The sequence below is a fragment of the Sphaeramia orbicularis genome, chromosome 21 (genome assembly GCF_902148855.1).
Source record: "Sphaeramia orbicularis chromosome 21, fSphaOr1.1, whole genome shotgun sequence".
NCBI classification, from domain to species: Eukaryota; Metazoa; Chordata; class Actinopteri; order Kurtiformes; family Apogonidae; genus Sphaeramia; species Sphaeramia orbicularis.
In genome coordinates, this window is record NC_043977.1 from 11,277,072 (window position 1) to 11,296,537 (window position 19,466).

Sequence of the window (19,466 nt, forward strand, 5' to 3'; positions counted from 1 at the left end):
GTCAAAGATGGTTCATTAAGTGTGATTTTTTTGGGGAAGGGGTTGATATTGACTAATTTATGTCTATTTTTCCTGCTCCAGAGTTGACCTGTAGTTGATAACAGTGTTTGTAAAAGTCGATTTAAGCAGATTTCAAGGTCCAAAGGTGAAATTTCATAGGTTTATTTATCATCTTGTTTGTGCAGAATTCCCCTTACAGGATTTTGGGAGAAACAAAAGAGGAAATAATTGGGAAAAAAAATGAAGGGCATTGTCATGAACAGCACTTCCTCTACTCTGAGTTAATGTTTTAAAACTAAACATTTCGATCATTGTGTCTTTCCAGATTTTCACATGGTGAGAAACAGCTTTGAGATGAAGTCAACAATAACCTTTGACCAACAGTGTTGTCTGACAGGAAGTGGAGCCCACATCGTTGTGGATTTCACAGATGTATCTTCCAGAGTCTGAGGTTTTTGCAGAGAAGAACTGCAGAAGGCTGGAGGTGTTGTCTTTGATCATAGAGCAGTCAGCACTCGATAAAACCTCCTTCCTGTTTTTAAACCATTTCATGGTCAGAGGTGGACTTCCTGAGACCACCACCTTAAACTGCACATTTGAGCCTGGTAATACATTCATGGACTCGGGCTTTTCCAGAACACATGGAGGTTCTGTTGGTGACAAAACCCATCATGTCTGTTAACATCATAGTCACAACATAGACCTGAAAGACCTGATAAATTCAACATGGTCTGACCTTTAACAAACAGAAGAGCCGAGCTCCGTGTCATCCCAGCTTTGTTTTCAGCCAAGCAGGTGTAGCTGCCGCTGTCTTTACTGTCAAGACAAGCAACTTCGAGAGAAGCAATGTTTTCTGAGAACATGCCTTTGTATTTGTCACCAGTGTGGATTTCTTTGTCATCTTTGAACCAGTGTACATTCATGGGCAGAGAGCCAGATACAAGACACTCCAGACGAACCAACGACCCCACAATACCTTCAGTTTTCTTTAGTGTTCTTGTGAAAGACGGTTTAAGAATCTGGTCTGTTACATACAAAGAGTTAAACAGCGTTAAACTGGATGCATGAATAAAACAAATGGGATGTCACACAAGAGTCAACAACGGGTAAAACTGACCTAAAACAGTAACGGTGGCCTCACATGAGCCTCTACCAGCCTCATTGGAAACCTCACAGCTGTACTGGCCACTGTCTCTGCTCTGAGTTTTCAGGATGGTCAGGATGCAGCTGATGTCTGATCTCTGGACTAAGTATTTCTGCCCTGATCTGAGCTCCTCTCCTGCCTTCATCCATCTGGATTTCAGCGGTTTGGAGCCTGAGAACCTGCATTCGAGTGTTGCCGGGTCGCCTTCGGTTACACTGATGGACTGTGTGTGTTCGGAAATACCTGCTGGTTCTGAGACAACGCAACATTTCAGAACTCATGAAACGACAAAACTGTCTCTCAGAAATGACAAATCTCATTAACAATGTTGAAATCAGCTGAGATGATGTTGAACCAAATGTGGCTGCAGGTGACGTTTTGATTTGAACACTTTTGTGTGCTTAATGACTTCATGGGACAGAGGCAGACATAACAACACAAAAGCAGCATTTGGACACTTGGACAGAAAGACACCAATAAAGATTGAGCTACAAACCTGTGACCACAAGCATCGCGGCACTCGTCTGAGTCCCGGCTCGGTTCTGAGCCAAACACACATATCTGCCGCCGTGCGATAACTGAGCTTTTCTCACATTCAACATGGCACATTTGTTTTCACTGGACATCTTAAAGTGCTCGTCCTCTGTGAGCTCATGATCGTCTTTCATCCAGGAGAAAGTCATGGGCAGAGATCCAGACAACATGCACTTCATATAGACCTCAGAGCCCACCATGCAGGACATATCGTCCAACCTCTGAACAAACGATGGAGGCTCTATTGAGAGATTGAAGAGCACAGATCAGACTGAGGCTAACAACCGTCCAACACATCAACACAACCATCCAACACATCAACACAACCATCCAACACAGCCATCCAACACTTTACCATATTTAACCTTTGTGTTTCAACTAATTCTGCTGCTTTATAGCTTATTGTCTTCGCTGCAGTTTGAGTAAAATCCTGCAGATGTTAAACTGACCTTTGAATGAAATCTGACATGAACAGGTTGCTTCTCCCACATCATTGGTTACTGAACACCGGTACGACCCAGCGTCTGAACTCTCACAGTTTGAGATGTGAAGAGTCACAATGTTGTTGTCAACACTGACTTTATGCCTTTTGTCATTTCGGATCAGCTTCTCATTGTGGAAGCAGCTTACTTCAAAAGGAGCAGAACCTGAAACTGTTCCTTCCAACAATATGTCAGATCCTTTTACAAGTTCAGACGAATCGAAAGACCTCACAAACACTGGAGGCTCTAAAATAAAGACATAACAACAGTTACATTTAAGACAACACAGCTGTAGTTCCATCAGTCTGGTCCATGCTGATCTTTTTACTAAACATTAGATTATTTTTAATTCTGTGTTGTCGTCTTAAAGTCTGAACCAGATTCGGTGGATTCAGATCAGTGATCTGATCTGAATGACTCACTAATCAACACTCCAAAGCTTCATGGTGCTAAACTGGGATGTTTTCAGTACTAAAAGAACACCATGGACCAGACCTTCAGCCTGTGTGTTTCAGTTTGAGTTCAACTCTGAATATTTCATTCTGAACAAACCTTTAACAGTTACTGAGCAGCTGCTTTCATCTCTGCCGGCTTCACTCGATGCCACACAAATATAATCTCCACTATCATCTACACAAGAGTTTTCTATCTCCATGGAGGTTATGGAGCCGTCGAAGCTGACAGTGCGTCTGTGGTCAGAACTGATTTCACAGCCGTTTTTGAACCATGTGACATTAATCACAGGCGTTCCATGGACTTTACAAGACAGTTTCAGAGACTGCCCACTTTTCAGCAGCTGTGAAGCCTCAAGCTTCATTGTAAAGGTTGGAGCTTCTGTAAATTGGTAAAGATAAGATGTTCAGCAGAGGAAAAACACAAAGAAGATGATTAGTGTGACAAAAGAAAAACAAACAGCACCTTTGATAAAGAGGACTGCGGTGCAGTCTACCTTCCCGGCATCATTTGACACCTGGCAGGTGTATTTAGCCGAGTCACTGGGTTTGACAGAGTGAAGCTCCAAAGAGCTTGAAGAGGAATCTTTCTTTATGAAACACTTTCCTCCAGTGAAAATCTCTTTCTCCTCTCTGAACCATTTGACCACCAGAGGAGCCGATCCCATGAAGGTGGACTTTAAGACCACGTTGGATCCTGGAGCCACATTCTGAGACTCAGGTGTCAATGTGAAGACTGGAGGTTCTGTAGTGGTTTGGAAGAACATTAGTTCAGGTGTCATTTTTTACCATCTCTGGAAACAAAAGCACAGTCAGCAGAAAAAAAAATGGACATTCTGGAAACCACGGATATGAATACCGCCACATTTATGATCCACAGCTACACCTATAAAAACAGGAGGTAGATCCACATCTTAGTGGTTTGTTTGCTCCACGGCCTCTTGAACTTCCTACGCAGGAGGTTTTTGGGTCAGATGATGGATTAAAAAAAAAATACCACCTAAACTTTGTGGCTTTAAACAATAAGACAGTTTTGTTTTTGGTTCAGAAACATCATGGTTTGGTCTAAATATTGCTTCATATATTGTGAGTGGTTTTCAATGACATATATGGAGTTTTTTCTGAACTAACCCATTGAATACTTGAATAAGAACAGCTCCCGCCTAAAACTTGTAATTCCCTAAAAATTCAGTAAACACGCATGATGACACTAGATGTTACTATATAGTACTATTCATTAGTGCAACTATAAGTGTTGATCTGGACTATACCAGCATGAATACATCAACATATCCGTGGTTTGTTTCAGTGTCCACTTGATTGCATAAGATCCATGTGGTCTGACCTTTGACATACAAAGTACCGCTGGTCTCTTTATCTCCAGCGTCATTTGAGGCTCTGCATGTATAAACTCCACCATCGCTCTGTTCCAGACCTGTTATTACCACAGACGCTGTGTTTTCATTGAAATCCAGACCATATTTGTGGTCACTGTGAATTTGTTTATCGTCTTTGAACCATGAAATAACCATGGGCTGAGATCCAGCCACTCTGCACTCCAGAGTCACATCACTATCAACACGTCCATCCACATTCTTTAGAGTTTTGGTGAACGAAGGAGGAACTGCACGATCTGGAAAATACATCACACATATAATGATCATGAACAGCCATGAGCGTTGTTGTGAATAAATATGTTGGTTTTTGGTTTTAGAACTAACCGCAGACGGTGACAGAGCAGCTGCACTGGTCTTTTCCGACTTTGTTGGACACTTCCATTGTGTACTCTGAAGTGTCTCCTTTATCTGCCGATAGGATCTTTAGGACGGCCGTGTTGTCCTTCACCATCATCCTGTATTTACGACCACTGATCATCTCTTTTCCATCTTTAAGCCATTTGACTTTGAGCTCTGGGCTCCCGCTGATCGTACACTGCAGAGAAGTTGAGTCTCCAGCCGTCACACTGATGGACGCTGCTTTCTCTAAAATACGAGCAGGTTCTACAAAACCACAACACTTTTAGACTTTAAGGCCATCGGCATCTGAAAATATATCTGTTTAAAGGGATTGTTACAGGGCTAATGTACTGCCAAAACAGACAAAAGAAAAGGCTTTGATCACAAAACCTTAAAAAAACTGTTCAGACATTTCATCAAGTTAAAATATGGCAGAATTTAATATGAATATGATCCAAATAAAAAGACTGAACAAAAGTTAAAAAAAAGGGGATAAAAAGGTAAGACAAAGGAGGAGGAAATAGCAAGAAAACAAAAGTGTGGATTAAACACATAAACATCTACAAAAACTGTTTCTTTCTTTCTTTTTGTTTGTTTGTTTTGGCAGTCAACCCGCTCTTTATCGACGTTCTGACCTTGAATAGTCAAGACAGCATCGCATCTCTGCTGTCCGGCCTCATTTTCGGCAAGGCAGGTGTACTTCCCGCCATGTTTTATCTCGACAGATGAGAAGGAAATGCTGGCGATGTTGTTGTCGAACGTCATTCTGACTTTGGAATCGTCATCTCTAAGCAGCTCTGAGTCTTTCATCCATTTGATGCTGATGGGACTCGAGCCCTTTAAGACTCCCTGGAGTTTGACCGTGTTTCCAGATACTGCGGTTGCACTTTCAACCCTCTTTGAGAACATGGGCGGCTCTGGAATAACAGTGTCAGCAGGAATAACAGTGATGACGGCTGCGACCAACACCATAATGACTGAAATCTTCATGTCCCATCACTAACCTTTCTGTTTAACCACAGACTTGGAGGTTATTGACCCCACCTCGTTCGATACCACGCATTCATATTCACCAACGTCGGCGCCCTCAAATGTGTGGATTTCCAGGGAGGTGAGGAAACCCTGAGACACGATCCGGTATTTCTGATCTGAGGACAGGCATTTCTTATTCTTTTTCCAGGCCACGTCGAATGGACCTGAGCCTGAAACCTCACATTCCAACAGGGCCACAGAGCCTCGAACCGCCTCCACTGGCTGTAACTCCCTCCTGAACGTCGGCGCTTCTACAAGAACGAACCCACAGCTCAGTTACACTTGGTCTGATTCTGACATAACCAGGCACTTTCGGACCACAGTAAATATCTACTAGTTTTAATGAGCGGTAGAGGAAGAATTACTTATTCATGATACACTGTTCTTGTCTCTGCTCCTCCTCCTGTCTGACCTCCTCTCTGCTCTTCCTCCTGTCTGATGTCATTTGTTATCTCCCTTTATTCTCCACACAAGAGAATCAATTCTTCATTTATATTTTTTTCAGTCTATACTTCAGCCTCCATATGAGAAAATAACCTCTGACTCTATTAAACAAACAACCTCAAAGGGAGCTGTTTAACAAATACACAATACTAAATTTCCCCCTAAATGTTGTTAAATATGTATGGACGTGATTACAGCCAAATAATTCTTTAAATTGTAAGGTCTGAGTGTAATTTCTGTAAAAAATCATTGAACACTCTATTGTTGATTTGTTTAGTCCAGAGGTTTTACAGATTATTTCCATATCTGTTATATTCTTTTATATATTCTGTTATCTGTGTACTGTTGATGTATGTCTTCATTATCGTGTCTTCTTTTATTTTCTAATTGCATCGTGTTCCTGTTGTTGTTTAAACTGGTGAAATGTGTCAGATTAGTTCCTGTTCTTGGTCCGAAAGCATCTGATTCTGACTCAAACGTCTTCCTTATCCGACTCCACAAACCTTTGACGGTTACTTTGGTGCTGCAGCTTTCACAGCCAGACTGATTGAGAACCTCACAGGTGTAGTTTCCACTATCGCTCATAACCACGTCCTGGAGCTCCAGAGTGGCCACGCCCTCCTTCAGATTGATGCTGTATCTGCCGCCTGCAGACAGCTCGCTGTTATTGTAAAACCAGGTGGTGTGAAGTTCTGGGGATCCTTTGACGGAGCACTGCAGTCGAGCAGCACTGCCCTGTTTCCAGACAGTGGATGCTTCCATTCGCTTTACAAAGACTGGTGGCTCTGCAGAAGCCAAGACCAAGTTATTTTAAATGAACAACATAAAAAAGAAGAGAAGATGAAGAAGGAGCTGAAACATCTACAACTCCATTCACACAAACTGGACACACAGAAAGAAATTATGTTAATTTCCACAACTGCAGGTTGGTAACAGCTTCAAATGCTGCAGGAGGAAATTAACTAGACAGGCCTTACCTTGAACCTTCACTGAAGTGGAACAAGTGGAACTTCCAGCCTCATTTGTCATCGTACATACATAGTCTCCACAATCTTTCAGAGTAGTCTTTAGGATGTCAAGAATGACTGTCTTATCCTCAAAAGACAGTTTACAGTCGGGACTCTGGTGGACCTTACGGCCGTCTCTGGTCCAGGTGACCGTGACTCCGGTGTCCTCGTCCACCTGACACTCCAGGTGCAGAGGAGCTCCCACCACAGCAGCCATTGGGCCAAGGGGCTTCACGAAGTTTGGTTTATCGATAACCCGCAGCACAGCGCTGCACTCGGCCGTTCCAATATTATTGGATGCCTGGCACACATAGCACCCCCTGTCGGCCGCCTCCAGCCTCTGTATCTCAACACTGTGTTTATTCTTTTCACATGAGGTGCGGCAGTGTGAGGATAGGGGTCTGTCATCTTTGAGCCAGACCACATCTAGAGGCTCAGAGCCTGATATGACACATTGAATCACCGCCCTCTTTCCCACAAACACAGTCTGAGGCTCAGGTTTACTGATAAAGGACGGACGACTTTGTTCTACAAGGATTCAGAAAAGAGAAACATTAGTGGTAAGACGTTTCTGCTGGTTCTGAACCTGACAGACGGTCTAAAAGATACTGAAGCAGCTTCAACTTAAGCCACAAAAGACAAAACACCGATCTGTTTGTCTTCATTTAAAATACAAAAACTGTCAAGTAATAATAATGACCAATTGGCTGTGCAATATCTTGCTTATAGGACTTTGAAAATGATTTTATGACTTAAGTTTCACAGTTGGAGAAGAAATAACAGACTGTGGAATCAGAAAAATAAAGATGGTATCACTCAGCACAACAACTTGTTTGTTCTGTCTTACATGTGTTCAAAGAAGAAAAACCTGATACACACACTTATTAAAACAAAAACTTAAAGTAAGAATCGTAAACTCCCATTTATGCTAAAAAGACTCAAGCAGCGCAGCATATCAGAAGAACACCAGCAAACAAGGAAGCAGAAGTGTAACTCAGCTGGAGGTTGGACATAAACCAGCAAAGACAGGGGACATATGTTCTTACCTGTGACGTGGAGGGACGCAGAGCATTCATCACTTCCATGCTGATTGGACGCCTTACAGGTGTATTCACCGCTGTCGTCCTTTTTGGGACTCAGCAGCTCCAAGTAGGAGGTGCTGAAGCGACTGATAATCCTGTACTTGTCCCCATCTTTGAGGGGCTGTCCATCCTTGAACCACTTGAAGCTCACATTGGGAGCTTCTTCGGTCTCACATTCAAACTTGGCGGGGCTGCCAATGTTGATCTCCAGAGGAACAATCCTATGCCTGAACACAGGCTTCACTGCATTTTCAGAGGGAAACGGAGAGAAAACAGCCAGTAAATACACAGCAGGGGTTGAATAAAGAAACAGGAATGTGGTGGATGGCGATGGGAGTGAAACACGGTCCTGTTGTGACTGTGAAGGAGGGAATGGTTTAGTCGGACTGTGGTGTCGGACAGAGATGCTACAGTAAAAGAAGAAGAAAACATGCAAAAAAAGGAATGAATGAAGGATGATGGAGGATTAAAGATAGAGGTGATTCCTGATGGAAATGGAGGAGAAAAGGATGAGAAGGTCTGGTGAAAAAAACCTCAAACCTCCAAATGTGTCAGATTTGGTGAAAACCAACTGAACATTGAACCGGGTTCTGAAGGGTTTTTTCTGTCTGTAGTGGATCTAATACACATCTATAAATAAACCTCGTCCATTAGATACCATTTTCTTGCTGAGACAACTTGACGTGAGCCCAGACACTGATACTAATCATTTTTTCAAAATCACATTTAAATGAGACTGAGGTTAAAGTCATGCAAATCTGAACTGTTTAAAGATCTGTCAAAAGCAGATTAAAACATTTTATAACATCGAGTTAGCGCTGGGTAATGTACATAGTGTACATTAACTTTAATGTACACGACTTTAACGACACTATTAACAACTTATAACATACTACTGTATATTGTAATGTTTATTAATCTGTACATAATAATCAATATAGTATATTTATAGTACCCCAAAAATCTATCCTGTATATTTATGTACATAATGTCTACTGATTGTACTTCTGATTAGATACTACACTACATTTCATTACCCTGTACTTGTACATGTGTAATGACAATCAAATTGAATCTAATCTAATCTAATCTAATCTAATTAATAGCATCATTTATAAGGGTAATGCTTTTCCAGCATCTCATTCAGTCATTGATAAAAACAGTTTTATAATTTAAGGTTGTATTTAAATTTTTACTCATGAAATCTATCTTTTGAAGGTGTGTGTTTATGTTAATTAAAACCAACTCTTCAAAGGTTTTTTTAATGTTAGATTTCTTTATAAATAACTAGAATACTGACATTCAGTTATTATATTCAGATGGATCATGGAACCTGGTCTAATGCTGCCACTGCTGTTTCAGATTTTTTAGGATGCTCAGAAACCTGATGCAGTCATGTCAGTTTCACCTCTTTTGGTCTCTGAGTTTATTAATGTTCATCAGAGGTTTGAGGTGTGGTTTTCAGATTTAAAGTGAGGTTAGATGATGAAGACAGTAAAGGGTTGCCCATCATCAAACCTCTTGAGGTCACAGAGAGCCTTGCAGACGTCGTGGTTTTTCCAGCCTCGTTCTCAGCCTCACAGACAAACTCTCCTTGATGCTTGTGCCTCTGGACTTTGGTGATGACCAGAGTGTATGTGTCCTGGTCTTTGGAACAGCTGAACTGTTTACCAGATGTGATCATTTGTCCATTGAAAAACCAGTTTACCTTTGTGACATGTTTGATGGTGGCTTTCAAAGCAGCCGTAGTGTTTTCCTCAGTGCAGATATCTCGCAGAGGGTCAACGACAACGGGGTAATCTACGAGACTGTCCGAGGACTCACTGATCATTATGGCCTCTGACAGATACTCCTCTCTGGACTCTCTGTGGATGAAGATGTCCACCTCTGAGCTGATGGTCGTCCGGAGCTCACGGATTTCTGACTGACTTCGAATGGCTGCACTTTGAAATGAAGCTGCAGCCTCAGTTTTGAGGTTTGCAGTTTGTTTAGCAGCAGAAGGTAAACCTTGAGTGCTCTCAGCCACCGTCACCATATCTACCACAGATGATAAAACTTGTGTGGCTCGAGTGGAGCTGAACAGAGCTCTCTGAGGTCTGTCGATCTGCATGACACCTGGTTTCTCTGATGTCAGACTCTGCTGATCTTGAGAAACTAAAGCATGAAGAGCTACCTGAAGTTCAGACCGGAGTTCAGCTTTCTGAGGGTATTCACCATCAAATGACAGTGTAATCTCGATTGGATTTCCTGGTGTTGTGATTAGATATGTATACAAGGATTTTCTGGGCTGTCTTTGAACTTTCACCTCATGCACTTCCACTGCCGCAAGCTTTCCTATGACGTCTGCGAGTAACACTGGCTGGTCCTGAGCTACAGCTGACTGTAGAGCCTCTTTGAGCTGACGTCGCATGTTCACACTTGATGGTTTCGGGATCTGGATGACAAAGTTCAGTTCTTTTGGTAGAGTCAGTGAATCTTGAGCCTCGTGGACAAATATGACTCCTTTTGGTTGAGTCACAGTGCTGACACTCAAGCCCTCAGGCTTTTGTATGTCGCTCGACTGTTCTCCCAGGATGACCTGCTTTTCTTCCAGCAGCACCGACTGCCGAACTGACTGACCCTCCTGGATCTCGATTGCAAAGTCCTGTTCAGCAGCTTCTAATACTGTACAAGTCTCTGTGGCAACAGCCTTCTCCTCTATAGACACTGGTTTTTTGGGAATCTTTGGCTCGATTTTCATCTCCGGCTTGAATTTCTTGTCAGATTCAAGGCTCTTTGTGTGGCCCTCCTCCAGAATGTGAATGTCAGTGACGTTCAGTGGGTGCATGATGTTCCAATAATCTTCTTTCTGGACATACGCACGACGTTGCTGCACATCTACGCTAAACGGTGTCTCTTTTGGGAGCAGCATTGGATGTGAAGACACTGTCAAGATGTTCAGAGGCTGAGGCTCAGTTCGCAGCTGTGAACGAACCCCTGACACCGACACATCCAGGTCTTTGTGATAATCTGCCATGATCTCCTGTCTCTCCTCTGACATGGCTGCATATTTTCCAGCCTTTTCTTGTTTCTGCAATGCTACCTGCTGGTCAGGTTTGGTCACTATTAATATGTCTTCTTTTGGTAGAACACATACAGACTGAGTTAACTGAAGATGTTTAGTTTGTGGTAGTTCTTTCTTTGGTTCAACAGATGTGGAATCAGTCTTTGTTGAGAACTCAGAAATGGCCTCACATACCACTGTTCTCAGCTGTTCTTGTGTCACAGAATGCAACAAAGTCGGACTCTTCCTCGCCTCTGCCTGCTCTGCTGATGGCCTTTCACTGCTGAATTGACCCTCAGATTCTAAAACCTCCTGGTCGCCGATGACCTGAAGGTTCAGGAGTCTTTCTCCTTCCCGTTGACTCTGTAGATTCATGGCTGACTCTAAACTAGGCACATGTCCAGTCTGTTCAGCCTGGAGATTGTACTGCTCCTCAGCAGTTACAACAGACTTCAGGTGCATGTCTTTTATCGGGAAGATATTTTCCTCTGCTGGTCTGTGCATTTCCAAGTTGTTTTCTTTGCATAAAGTCAGTTTAGTCTCGTTAACAGGTGCTACAGTTGGCCTGGGCTGCTCTTTTTCAATCATTAGTTTAATGGCAGCATCTAAATCCCGCAGTGGCTCAGAGTGTCCTTCAGTAACTGGAAGCTGACCTGCAGACTGAGCCGAGTATAAAATCTTCATGCCCTCTGTGACTCTAAAACTCTTCTCCTCTTCTGGCCGGTGGATGATGCTTGAGATCTCATCAGTGACTGACCGAGCAGATTGGACTTGTGGGCCACTCAGGAGCTGCTGAGGCTCAGTTGTGGTCTTCATGACCTCTGGGGTTAAACCTGTCAGGACTTCAGCTCTCACAGTGCTGAGTGGGAGGAGCTCTTCAGAGGTAGCTGACATCAGCTTGGACGGCTGCTCTTTGGCAAAACTGACCTCGACGAGCTCCGGGCTCAGAATGCGATCTGAATGCTGCTCCGTTATCTTCTGCCTCTCCTGGACCGAGGATAAGAAAGTGGCCATGTGAAGCTGTTTCATAGGAACAGCTGAAACCTGAGCAGGATGACCAGCAGCAATGGAAACCCTCTCCTGAAGGTCATGGGACTGCAGAACAGCGGCCTGGCGGTGCAGCTGTTCTCGCTGAAGTGTAGCAGCCGAGATATCGAGTTCTTGTAGAGACCTGACCTCCTCACTGGGAATAATCTGCCGGTCGTCTGTGCTAATGGTATAAATCATCTGATCGGACCTCATTCTCTCCTGGTATAATCTGGACTCAGTAGTTTGTTCTGTCATTGATATTTTCAAACCTTTAGTTTTCTGAACTAACTCCTTGAAGACTAGCAGCTCTGCAGAACATGAGGCTTCTCCAAATGGGTTGGAGGCCTTACAGGTGTACACGCCGCTGTCCTGCTGTTTGACACTCTTAAAGTGAATAAAGCCAGACCCATCTGGGTTGTTCACCATGATACAGAATCCACTGGGCTCGATGTGGAAGCTGCCTTTGAGCCACTGAATCTGAGGTAGAGGATCTCCAGTCACAACATACCTGAAGAAAGCCTGACCTCCCTCAGAAAGCTGAGCACACTCAATGGGTTGAGTAAAATCTGGAGCTTTACCGGCCGGTACAAATGTTCTGCCTTCCACTTTTTGTTCTGGATCTTTTATCTGAACATGGAGATAAGAAGTGCAAGTGGACTGACCAAACCTGTTGCTAACAGTGCATGAATACTGGCCTTCGAACTCCCTCTGGACTTTGTTAATGACTAGACTATACTCATCTTGCTCATGAATAAAGGTGTACGCAGACGAGCTGGTTAAACTCTGTCCGTTGTGGAACCACTGAATGGTCGGTCTTGGGAAACCGGATACTCGGACGGTAAATGTAGCGGTTTCTCCAAGAGCCACCGCTGCCGGACAGAGCTCACTAAGGAAAACTGGTTTTTCTTTTTTCCTCTCCAAAGTGCTGGAAAAGCGTTTGGACTCTGGTTTGAGTTCAAGAGTTCTGGTTTTGTCTGGTAACTTTAGGCCAGTGTAGTACGACTGCTGGGTTTCCTCTTCCACTGTGAAGGTGGAGCTAAAGGCTGAGAGGAGTGAAATAAATTGAGACACAAACCACAAAACATCAGCTGAACTGAGAGCAGAGGAAATCATCCACCTATTATTAACGACAATGCAATCAGACGACCACCAGTTTTAGGATTTCTCTGAAAACACACATTTTCAAGCTGTAAAGAATACAGTTAAGGAATTTTCCTTAAGGACAAATTTTATGAAAATCTCAAATGAACATCGCATTTTACTTGGTTTGGCTCATTAACTGCAAATTATGACAGTCCTGCTAGTTTCAAATATATGTGGTTGAAATCTGATCATATCTAGAAATCTACTGAGGAGAGTCCTTAGACAAATCTGTAAAATGAACAACGCATACATTTTCTAAAATATTGGATGAATTTCATACTGGAACAAACTGAAGACAAAGTCAGGATAATACAAATGTTTTCCATTCAGAAGATTTCAAATAGCCATTAATTATATTTAAAGTAATATGATTAAAAACTGTAATTCAGGGTATAATCTAAACACTGATTAAAGAAACTCAGATTAAATCACGAAAAATGAGACAAAACAATACGTGACCTAGAATCTGAACCGACCATCATGTGTTGCATGTTTTAGTCTTGATTTCATGTGAATTTCACATCAACACAAACTGAAAGTAGAGATAAAAATCCTCATCAGATTGAGGTTTGAGTGATGTATAGAAGCATCGTTCCATTTGAAATGATATTTACCTTTGACTTCCTCCTGGACCTGAACCATTGGTTCGCTCTCCACGGCAGTGACTGAAATGACACAAACATCCATAAATTAAAAACAGAAATAAGAGCAGACACTGTGATAAGATGCAGACTGTTAGAGTCAGTGACAGGTCGTGCATCTATATCATCGTTTCTTTGTGTTTGGTGGATCTTTAAGTGACATTCCTGCATGCTTCTCTTTGGTCTTTTAGTGGGCAGAACATCTGGCTTTTGGAAAAGCTCAGTGAAAGTGTCCCTCGCTGTTTGTCCAGTTGTGTAGTGAGTAAAGCAGGACACAAAGGTCAGTTTAACCTGTTGAAGAGGTGGATTTGCTGTGTGAAGAGGCTGTGTTGGTGGAAGCAGTGTGAATGAGCCCGAGCGAGCAGAAGGACCAAAAGCATGCAGATGCCAACCTTTCATTTTCATCACCGCGCTGCGCTTGCCTTCCTTGGCCGAGCTCACATTTTTTGTGTAAAAGGCCCGGTTTACACAGCACAGCGGGCCGTCGCGTTTCACAGAGTAACACATTGAATCCTCAACACTGAACCGGTTGTAAAGCCAAATGATAAATGGGGTGGGAAGCCCCTTCATAACGCAACACAGCGAGCCACCATTGCCACTGCCGCCGCCTCTCTTCCTGCTCGGCAGCAGCTCCGGCGGCAGCTTGATGAGGAAGTTGGGGCAGACAGAGAGGCGTTCAGGTGTCACGTCAGGGAAGGACAGGTGGCTGATGAGGAGATGGGGTCTCTGCGAAGACGGAGGCGTTGGCCCCGGCTTCTCGGATGCCTCTGGCTCGTCCGGTTTGGACCGACTTTTAGGGCTCTCCCTGTCGGCCTGAGACGCTTTACGCACAGAATCAGAGGGGATGGGGGTTTCTGCTGTGAGATTTGCTTCTTTAGCTGGGTGAGGATAAAGTTAGGGACAGGAATTAGGGGTCAGAGAGTATAAGGCTCTGGGTCTAAACACTAAAGGGTTAGAAGGATGAGGGATGAGGTTAGCGAGGCAAAGCTGGAAACAGCAGGAGGAGGTTATTTCAACTCATCACCAGGAACGTACCAGGCCGGTGAACATTCATGGAAACCACAGGAAACGTCAGCATCTGCCTAATGATACCAACACTTAACTGATGGAGTTTCCACAGATCGGATTTTACATCCTGATTTTAATATTTGCGTTTCTAATCAAATCTGAAAAATATTTGTTACCAAATATCGACTTTTCAAAAATAATTAATTGATCAGTTACTCTTTTTGTCTTTAGGCCGATCAATGGATTTTATGGCTTAACAGTGTCTCAGATCTTTTGGTTCAGACAAGGTTCTATTATGTCGACTTTCTGAACCTCAAACTATGACAAATAACTACATTTTAAAAGAATATACAAGAAAATATGTCTGATTGTGAGATTTAATATCAGTAATGACTGGTCCAGAAAAGACCATTAGTTAAGTTTAAGAACAACATGTGGTTTGGTTTGGTTTAACTGTTAAATGTTTAACTTCTTTTTCCTGTATGAAACTGAAGCAAAAACCTTTAAATGTATACATCACCATTATTTCTACTGATGCAACGTGTGAAAGTGTTTAAATCATTAAAACCCTCAGATGTAGATGCGTGTCTGGATTATCGTAGGGTCATTGTCTGTGTTTTGCATAAACGTCCGACGGCTCATCCGGTCCTGGTGCCTGCTGGGAGCTGTAGTCCATCTACCAGGTTACATCTGATATTAAACATGTCAGGGGGGAAGCAGGGGAAGCGGGTGGACAGTGGGATGAACCAGATGAAGACAGACTCAGTCAGAACAAAAGAAACATTCACCACCTTCTACCATGAGCCGAGCCGAGCAGCTGCCGTGGCCGTAAGGGTTGGAGGCGGTGCAGGAGTACAGACCCTGATCGGCCATGCCCACCGCCCTGATGACCAGGGACAGCAGGCCTCCAGTCTGAGCGCTCCACAACCGCTCTGACTCTTCCAGACGATGGCCATTATGGTCCCACACCACGGCCGTGAACGGCCACCCCTCGAACGAGCAGCTGAACTCAGCCTTGTCGCCATTGTTGACCCGGACGTCACTCATGTCCATCAGCAGCCTAGGTCCGGCCGATAAACTGAAACCAGGGCTGCTCTCAGAGCCAACACTCTCCATCTGGACCTCAACGGTCCTCCAAGACACAGAGGATGTCTCCGACAGCGTCTCCGAGAATCGGAGGCTGGACTCAGAGCTGAAGCTCTGAGCCTCTAGCCTCTGAATCAGAGTGTTTGACACATTATCTAAGGCTCGAGTTTGTTCATCTGGGCAGTAAGAGAGAGTAAAGAGTTAGGTCACACATGGTTCTTCTTCAGGTAGAGCCGGTTCAGGGGTGCAGCATTGAGGTCAGGGTGGAGGGAACAGTCGGGTCTGTTAGGATGGACACTGCCATTGTACAAATTCCAGTGGAGACACAACTCATCATCCTAAATATGTGCAGTTTGAGGAACCGGCTCTGAAACAAAGAGTCCAGTCTCTGGATCCACTCTGTTAAGAGCTACTGGGTGAAAAACAGAAGACCACATGCAACCAGAACAGAAACCTGAAACATCAACACACAGTCATGGGTCTGTTCTAATAGGGAACCCTGAACCCTAAACATAACTCTAACCCTGTTCTAATGGGGAACCCTAACCCTATTCTAATGGGGAACTCTAACCCTAAACCCTAACTCTGTTCTAATGGGGAACCTTAACCCTATTCAAATGGGGAACCCTAACCCCAACCTTAACCCTAACCCTGTTCTAATGATGGACTCTAACCCCTAACCCCATCCCTGTTCTAATGGGGAAACCCTAACCCTAAACCTAACCCTGTTCTAATGGGAAACCCTAACCTTAAACCCAACATGGTGTTGACGTCTGGATATAAGCATCAGTAAATATGTGAAATTAATTCAGTGAGCTGATTTCTTTGAGTCCAACACCATTATAGGAGTTTAAGCCCAAAACCCTTAACCCTAAACCCAATCCAACCCTAAACCCTAAACCCAACCCAACCCTAACATAACCTAACCCTAAACCCAATCCAACCCTAAACCCTAAACCCAACCCAACCCTAACATAACCTAACCCTAAACCCAACCCAACCCTAACATAACACTAAACCCAACCCAACCCTAACCTGAACATCCTGACTGGACCGGTTTACTTTACGTGATGCTGTTGAACTCACCGTCGATGTTGAGCGACGCCCCACATGTGACCGTTCCTGCTGAGTTGGAGGCCACACATGAATACTCTCCTTCATGATCCAAGAGGACTCTGGAAATGTCCAACTGACATGTTTGTCCAACATGAGACATTCGGAAGATGTTTGACTGTCTGAGTTCTCTGTCATTACAGAACCAAGAAACCTGCAGGTCTGGACATACAGTGAACACAGTGTTAGAGGAAATCACACCAAAACCACCAGAGCAGAACTGAGCCCAACTAGAACTACCCACACAGGACTATACAGAGGCCTACGAGGACCAGAGGGACTCAAAATCAGTCCAAAGACAGGGTCCATTCAGCACAGATTAAAGCAGTACATTTAAAGGTTATTGAGTTGGGATCATAGACATGATAATCTACCAGAAAAAGTCAACCAAACCCTAAACCTAGCACATGGGGAAATGTGAATATTCAAGAGAAACAAAGATAAAAGACAATCATTTAAGAGACTATAGACTGACATTAACTTCAAGAAACAAGAGACTAGGACACAGTAGTTCTAACTTCGAACCACATATATTTTCTAACTTTAAACCCATAAATGCAAAACACGAACAGGTTCATTTATAACTAATCTGTTGTGTTGAAGTATGAACTCTTCCACGTTCATGTATGTTTTAATAAAGTCACAACACAGTTTAAGTGCTGTTTATTAACGGTCCTGGTCCTGGTTGTGGTTCTGGGTTGGGGGCTGTGGGTCAGTACCTTCCCCAGAGACGGTGCATTCAAACCGGGCAGGTTGACCTTCAGCCACCAGGACATCCCTGATGGGGACCAGGATGACTGGAGGAGGGACACGAGCCACAGCTTCTGCCACTGCTGAAACTGAAAGATGGAGACAAAACTGATCAATAACCAATAGGATGACTGATCAAACCAGAGGAACTGACAGACATATACACAACATACGTTTAACTTAATCTGAGCAGATATTTTGTTTTATCAAAGTTTATCCCAGTGTTTTTACTGATTTTTGTACATTTACACATCACCTGACCCTAATAATCCACCATACCCTACAGTAACCAAGGAAACATCCTGGTACCATGGACACTGAGGTGGGTGGAGCTAGTGGCGTCTCCGTAGTCGTATAATAGAATAACGCTGAGGCTGAGTCAGTGTTACCTTGGACACTAAGCTGGGCAGAGCTAGTGGCATCTCCATAATCGTTGCGGGCCTCACAGCTGTAGGTAGCGGAGTCCTCGGGGAAAACCTCGAGTAGTAGCAGTGTGTGCTCATCTCCGTCATGGAGGAACTTGACCTTGTTGCTGACGGACAGGGCCTCAGAGTCTCTGTACCATGTAACCTGAGGCGCAGGGAGGCCGCTGACCGCCGCCGACATGCGCACTGACTTCCCAGACGTCACGGTCACCGGCTGCATGTGGCGAACAATCTGAGGAGGCTCTGGGACTGAGGACAAGACGCCAACCCAGAACACATTAGTACAGGACATCATGAACACCATCAAACCAGATAATGACTAAACAAACACTAACAACTAAAAAGTGATTCAAACCCCGACTACAACCAAACAGCTTCAGTTTGGTCCATTTAGTTCACACATAAGTTGATTTGAACCAGAAATCTCCTTAAAATCTGAGTGTTCTTTTGTGATCTTTTCGATATTAATCCTGACAAATATATGAAAAGATTCAAAATAACACTGAAACCAATGTACAACCAAAGTATCAAACCAGCTTTAAAATAACCTGAAAACAGGATCTGACAGAAAACAGTTAAACAACATGAGGTTTTAATAAACAAGTAGAAAAAAAACAGACACCAACACTGAGACTAAAGAAACCCTGAAGTGAATCTGAGTGTCTTTAACGTCTGTCCCTCTGTCAGAGTAAACACATTGGTCAATGGTCTTCAGTCATAATCGTGTGTATGTTCTTCTTACGTCGGACATGCAGGTTCATGCTGCTCCGGTTTCTTCCGGCATAGAAGGTATACTCTCCGGCGTCGCTCCTGAATGTCTCGGAGATGGTGAGACGGTGCAGCTTCCTGATGGTGACGTAGCTGAACCTCTCGTCCACCTGGAACTGGATCTCCACTCCGTTCCTCATCCAACGCCCATCCACATCATCCTCATTCACCTCAAACTCAAACGTTGACCTCTGTTTCTCAACAACCTGCAGAAACAAACCACAGATGTGTCAAACAGGACGTGGATGTGGCTGAAGATGTCATCCTTCTGGACGTTGTCTTTTTTTGGATAAATTTAGTTTGTATTGTTGGCGTCTCTATGGTTGTGGACTTACTGTGACATCTCTGCTGGCAGGTTCAGAGATCCTCACATCTCGTCCTTCGACTCCCAGGTTTCCCTTGGACATACTGGAACCGGCCACGGCCGTGTACTCCCCAGCATCAGACAAACGGACGGACGGCAGAACCAGGCGGTGGACGAACTTATCAGAGCTCATCTTGTACCTGCAAGACAGAGTGAGGGCGTGATGTCAGCGTGTCATTGGTG

General features: G+C 43.8%; 1 protein-coding gene across 1 annotated transcript in view; it reads right to left on the bottom strand.

Annotated features, from left to right (window-relative positions):
- The window catches only part of LOC115412832 (titin-like), a 59,486-nt gene that overhangs the window by 6,145 nt on the left and 33,875 nt on the right, over positions 1 to 19,466 (bottom strand). The window contains 20 exon segments of the mRNA XM_030125489.1: positions 372 to 650; positions 737 to 1,024; positions 1,118 to 1,396; positions 1,641 to 1,919; positions 2,128 to 2,406; positions 2,713 to 2,994; positions 3,079 to 3,357; positions 3,958 to 4,245; positions 4,334 to 4,612; positions 4,984 to 5,265; positions 5,353 to 5,631; positions 6,328 to 6,609; positions 7,878 to 8,156; positions 9,432 to 13,028; positions 15,887 to 15,909; positions 16,913 to 17,138; positions 17,696 to 17,815; positions 18,116 to 18,400; positions 18,894 to 19,125; positions 19,255 to 19,423. Of these exon segments, the coding sequence (XP_029981349.1) occupies positions 372 to 650; positions 737 to 1,024; positions 1,118 to 1,396; positions 1,641 to 1,919; positions 2,128 to 2,406; positions 2,713 to 2,994; positions 3,079 to 3,357; positions 3,958 to 4,245; positions 4,334 to 4,612; positions 4,984 to 5,265; positions 5,353 to 5,631; positions 6,328 to 6,609; positions 7,878 to 8,156; positions 9,432 to 13,028; positions 15,887 to 15,909; positions 16,913 to 17,138; positions 17,696 to 17,815; positions 18,116 to 18,400; positions 18,894 to 19,125; positions 19,255 to 19,423 (8,306 nt within the window).